Source organism: Myotis davidii, unplaced genomic scaffold (genome assembly GCF_000327345.1).
Source record: "Myotis davidii unplaced genomic scaffold, ASM32734v1 scaffold265, whole genome shotgun sequence".
NCBI lineage: Eukaryota > Metazoa > Chordata > Mammalia > Chiroptera > Vespertilionidae > Myotis > Myotis davidii.
The window spans coordinates 5,333,413-5,339,410 of NW_006296627.1; the positions used below are offsets into that span (position 1 = coordinate 5,333,413).

Consider the following 5,998-nt stretch of genomic DNA (forward strand, 5'->3'; position numbering starts at 1 on the left):
GCTGCTATGAACATAGGGGTGCATATATCCTTTCTGATTGGTGTTTCTGGTTTCTTGGGATATATTCCTAGAAGTGGGATCACAGGGTCAAATGGGAGTTCCATTTTCAGTTTTTTGAGGAAACTCCATACTGTCTTCCATAGTGGCTGCACCAGTCTGCTTAAAAAGAAAATTACAGCAACCTCAATTTTGCTGAAGAACAATTCAAACCAAGATTTGCACGTTTAGAGCAGTAAACATAGTCTTTATATTTCTTTGATTACTTTACATTTAGACTTTGTTAGTGAAACAACACCACATTTATCTGTGGTGACTTGTGCAAGTGAGTCAGTTTTCTGACTGCAAAATATTTAGAAAATAACGTTAAGAATTGAGGCAACCAGGTAGGTTTATTTACTTGATTTCTACGGGGGCATGCTTTGGAGTTATCCCGAAATACCAATCAGAAAGAATATATGTACTTCTGTGTTCATAGCAGCATTATTTACAATAGCCAAGATCTGGAAACAGCCTAAGTGCCCATCAGTATATGAGTGGATAAAAAAAGCTGTGGTACATCTACACAATGGAATACTGCATGGCCATAAAAAAAGAAGGAAATCTTACCATTTGTGACAGCATGTATGGATATAGAGAGTATTATGATAAGTGAAATAAGTCAGGCAGATAAAGTCAAATACCATTGATTTCACTTATATGTGGAATCAGATGAGTGAAATAAACAAACAAAATAGAAACAGACTAATAGATACAGAGAACAGAGGGGAGAGAAGCTAAGAGACTGGGTGAAAAGGTGAAGGGATTGAGAAGTACATATTAGTAGTTACAGAATAGTTATGGGATGTAAAGTAGAGCACAGGGAATCCTATCTAATAAAAGGGTAATATGCAAATTAACCACCACTCTGCCACAAAAGATGACAGCACCCATAGCCACAAGATGGCAGTACCCAGTCTTCTCAGCCCTGCCAGAGTCCTCCAGTCCCGGGGTGGGCGGCCACTGAGAGCAGGCAGCGTGAGCGGTCTGGCGGAATTCTTGCTTCATTGCCGCAGCGATGAGGCAAGCATTCAACCCTGGCTGCAGAGGGCCTCTGGGCAGTGGGCACGAAGTGGCTGGCCGGGGGTTGGGGGGGAATGCTTGCGTCGTTGCCCCGGCAACAAGGCAAGCATTCTGCACCCAGTTGCCGAGGGCCTTTGGCCAGGTGGGGCGTGGAATGCTTCTGTCATTGCAGGCTGGGCTGAGGGACCCCCCAACCCTATGCATGAATTTTGTGCATCAGGCCTCTAGTATAGTCAATAATATTGTAATAACCATGTATTGTGCCAGATGGGTACTTGACATATGGGGGGAACCACTTTGTAAATTATGATTGTCTAACCACTATGCTGTACATGTGAAACTAATACAAAATAATGTTGAATGTAAACTATAATTGAAAAATAAAGTTAAAAAACAAGTGAAGAGTAGAGACTTGTGGTTGGGAACAGAATTTTGAAGAAACTTTTAAATGGTCCTTGAGGAGAAGTGGAAAAATGTGTTGATGTAATAGGGTTGATGGGCTTTTTGAAGTTGGTGACAAATTGGTGCAGACAAAATCCTATTTTGTGATTTTTTTCTGGAAGCTTTCAAGGAACACGTTTGGAGAAGGCTTAGAGTAGGATTCATTCAGTATTGGGAATTACATGCTGAATAGGCAAGAATACTGAAAATGTAAATGGTTACAAATTTTATGGAGAAAAATGGGCTGCACATATCAATAATTATTAAACATATGTATCAATATCTTCAAGATTGAAAATATATTTATATATTAATACATTCCATGTTTTTGCTTTTATAATTATTTTGCTTATGCCCTGCTTTGGTTTGGGGGGAGCTCTCCCCTTTTGGAGTATAAGCTGCCAGGACCATGTCCATTTTATTCACTCTGATATTCCTGGCATTTAACAAAATGCCTGAAAAAGTACTTATTGAATGGTTGAAATGGTGGAAGTGCAATTTCACTTAGGTCCTTCTGGCCGTCCTTTCTCTGGTCTTTCAGCACACCACAGAGTAGCAATCTGGATAAAGGGGAGTGATACTTTTCTCACCTCCTTATGGGGGGAGATGAAAGAGATGATGTACATGAAAAGGGCTAGTACCCATGCTTAGAACATAGAAGATGCTCAATAAATGCTGTTGATTTTTACTTTTGTCCAATTAGCAATTTTCCTAAAGATAACCCTTAATACCAGTTTCTGAAATATCATAATTCCCTTTTCCTCCTGACAATTTGGGGACTATCGTGTAGACACTAGAAGGACAAAGGGCACTTCTAGGAGGCAGAATGTCGAGGCCACTCCTTGTGAGAACAAACTGTATTTGAGGGGAATAATTAAATGATGGCATCAACATGGTTTGGACCTGTGAACAAGGCAAAAGCTAGTTCTAATGCTGCTTCCGCAATGGTCCTGGGAGGGGAGAATGAGTCTCCCTCAGAGAGGCGGAAAGCACACAGGAGAAAGATTTCTCTCGCATGCTGCTGATGAATATTAGCAGAAAGCAGAGCTAAGAAGCTGCTACTCCTGGGAACTTTCTCCCTCATGTTAGCAGCAGGGCTTTATTTGACGTTTCAAAGACAACGTAGAGAACGGAAGGGGGTGGTTATATTGGAAAGGGCACTTGAGTGACCTGGGAGCAAGGTGTGCCTCTGTCACGAATCACCCATGTGACCTTGGACCAGCTGCACCTAAACTCTGGGTCTGCAATCCACTGTCTTTAAAATGGAGACAATCAGAAACGAGGATTTTAAATGTCATAGGGTTGGTTCTTCAGCAAGTAAGAGGGAAATGGACCACAAAACGAATTCCTAGCTGCTCGTAAGTGAATGACAACCTTTTGGGTTTCACCTACTGCTGTTCTAAGAAAGTTTCAGTTCAGATGAATTTCTGTAATTGATAGCAATTGCCTCATCTATGCTTTGTCTCAATTTAAAACACAGTTCAAATTTCATTCAGGAGCTTAGTCATGTGGAACAGAAATATTCGGGGTGCTGTGCTTGGAGCTGGCCTAGATGGCGAGCCTCACCATTCCATGATGTTAGGGTATAAATCAAACCAATCCTGGTGACCTGTTGATGTCCTCAGATCCAGTCAATGTATGTTTTCTATAATCTATTTTTAAAATAAAATAAAATGCAACTCAAATAAAAATGTGGTGGAATAATTTTGCTAAAATTCGCGTTATTTTCCATGAAATAATTTTGCTTCTCCTGGATAACTCAAACAGGAGCCTTTTATTCTTTGCTAGTTTTTAACAAATAATTTATTTTGTACTTTCATAAATTTGAATTACAGCAATGAACCAGCTGAACATTTTTATTTTGGGGCATATAAATTTATTATGTAACTAAACTGTCTACTATTCATATTGATTCTATTTTTCTACTCTTGTATTCTGTATGGAGATCAGGATTAGGGATTTTTTCACATTTCCTAGTATAATAAAATTGTACCCATATCAATACCTGTTTGGTCTCGAGTACATGCATTTAGGCCCTTGTTTCCTAAGCCACATGCCAATAGTGTTGATGATAGTGATATCAGATGTACCCTTTATTAAATGTTTGTCACACCCTGACCGGTTTGGCTCAGTGGATAGAGCATCGACCTGTGGACTGAAGGGTCCCAGGTTCGATTCCAGTCAAGGGCATGTACCTTGGTTGCGGGCACATCCCCAATAGGGGGTGTGAAGGAAGCAGCTGATCGATGTCTCTCTCTCATCGATGTTTCTAACTCTCTATCTCTCTCCCTTCCTCTCTGTAAAAAATCAATAAAATATATTTTAAAAAATGTTTGTCACATCCAGGCTCAGACAAACACTCAACATGCACTATTTTCATTTACTTTTCTCTGCAACCTCAGGGTAGAGCAGTATTCCCAGTTTATACAGACAGTCAATAAGTGGCAGAGGAAGGAGTCAAACCCAGATGAGCTTACTGGTAAGTGACAGTATAGTACAGCAAAGCCCATGGACTCCTTGGCTAGAGTGCCTGCTAGCTCTGTCACTTATTAGCTGAATATGCGTCTGTAAGTTGCTGAATGTGTGCCCGACTTTCTTCTTCAATATAAGGATAAAGACAGTGACTTATCTCCTGGGCATGAAGTGAGGATTATATGAACTGATCTATGTAGGGCAGTTAGGACAGTGCTTGGCAAAGACTAAGTGCTACACAGGCGTTGGCTCTTGTTACTGTTATCTGTGCTCTTGGCCATAAAGTTCTACTCTGAAAAGGTCCCCTTCAAGCTTGTCACTTGTAGAAGCTGTATTTGCCTTCTGGCAACAAAGCTTGGAGAGAGAAAAAGGAGGCACTTCCTGATCAACACAGAACTCTTCTCTCCAGTGTTGCTTATATCCGGGCGTGTCTTTCTTCCTCTGACACTTAATGATTTTCCTTTAATTCCCATCAAACTGAGCATCAGATCTTCATCAAGTTGAGAGATGTAGTTACCTTAAGAAGGCCTGTGGTTTTAGGAGAATGATACATTATGTGTCTCTCAAAACTAAGGCAGGCACAAGCATTTCCTTCCTTCATATTGTTAGGAGAGTAAAGGGTGAGTAGGAATATTCTGCTGGATGAGATTGTAATTTGCAACTGAGTAAGACAGGCCATCTCTTCTCCCTGCCCCCAAGCTTCATTTATGTAGAGAATGCACAGGTAATCATTTAATAGAACCCTTCACTGATGCTCACCAAACTTTTTTTATTTTTGTAACCTTTGACTCTTTCCTGTAAACTACAAAAGGACTAGTAGCTTTAACCAGAAGAATTTTACCAAGCCAAAAAAGCAAAAAGCAAAATGCAGAGTCTATAGAATATATAAAGCAAGGGGGAGGAGTAATTTAAGTTGGCTTCCTATACATGAGCTTGTCCACAGTCTGTGCATGGAGTGGGAGTAAAGGAGCAAGGAGAGAAATGGAGAAGTTGGGTAAGTCTCCAGCTGTAACCTCATCAGTTTCTCCCAATCCTTGCTTTAGTTGGTTTTACTTCACTTTGTGTTACTATTGGAAATACCTGCAACAGAAAGTGTAGCAAACCTCACTGCACAGTCCAAGAAGAAAGATTTAATATGTGGACTGTTCGTGCAGAAGTTTCAGGAGATTTGGAGTGGTCATGGTTTTCTCAAGTGCCATTGTGTCTAGGTGGAGACTTGCTGAAAATGGTCAGAGAGGGACTCTCATTGAATTGGAAAACCAGTATCTGCCAAAAGTTCAATTTCAGTAGTAACAAAAGAAACTAAAATATGGCTAGTAACATTATTATTGTCATGTAATAACTCAGATATTTAGTGCCCACTGATGCTGAAGTTAGCAGATAGACATATGCAGACATTTTGTAATTACCATACTAAATTGGTATAAGAATTTTGAAACAGAAAGTGTTAAAAGGGGCAAAGGGAAGTAGGTGTAGATAAAAGAAACCTTGCAATATTTCCTTCTGGAATTAGCAATGCTATGATTATGTTTCTCTGTTCATTTATAGGCAATACTGTACCTGCATTCTCTGTGTCCTTGGACTATGGAAATATCAAACAATATCACAGAATTTTTCTTGCTGGGACTGTCACAGAATACAGAGAGTTCTTTTTGTGGTCTTCTTGGTCACTTATGTGGTCACAGTTTGTGGCAACATGCTCATTGTGGTCATATCACCTCCAGCCCCACCCTGAATTCCCCCATGTATTTTTTCTTGGCCAACCTGTCCTTTATAGACACCTGCTATTCTTCTTCAATGGCCCCTAAACTCATCGCTGACTCCTTGTATGAGGGAAGAACCATCTCTTATGAGGGTTGCATGGCTCAGCTCTTTGGAGCCCATTTTTTTGGAGGTACTGAGATCATTCTGCTCACGGTGATGGCCTATGATCGTTACATGGCCATCTGCAAGCCCCTGCACTACCCAGTTATCATGACCAGGCATCTCTGTGCCCTGCTGGTGGGAGTGGCCTGGCTTGGTGGCT

General features: G+C 40.6%; 1 protein-coding gene across 1 annotated transcript in view; it reads left to right on the forward strand.

Moving 5' to 3' along the window:
• The first annotated feature begins 5,492 nt into the window (after window positions 1-5,492).
• Window positions 5,493-5,998, forward strand: part of LOC102762103 (olfactory receptor 4C3-like) — a 2,038-nt gene continuing 1,532 nt past the window's right edge. Inside the window, 1 exon segment of the mRNA XM_015569488.1 lies at window positions 5,493-5,615. Within this exon segment, the coding sequence (XP_015424974.1) occupies window positions 5,557-5,615 (59 nt within the window). The 5' untranslated portion in view covers window positions 5,493-5,556.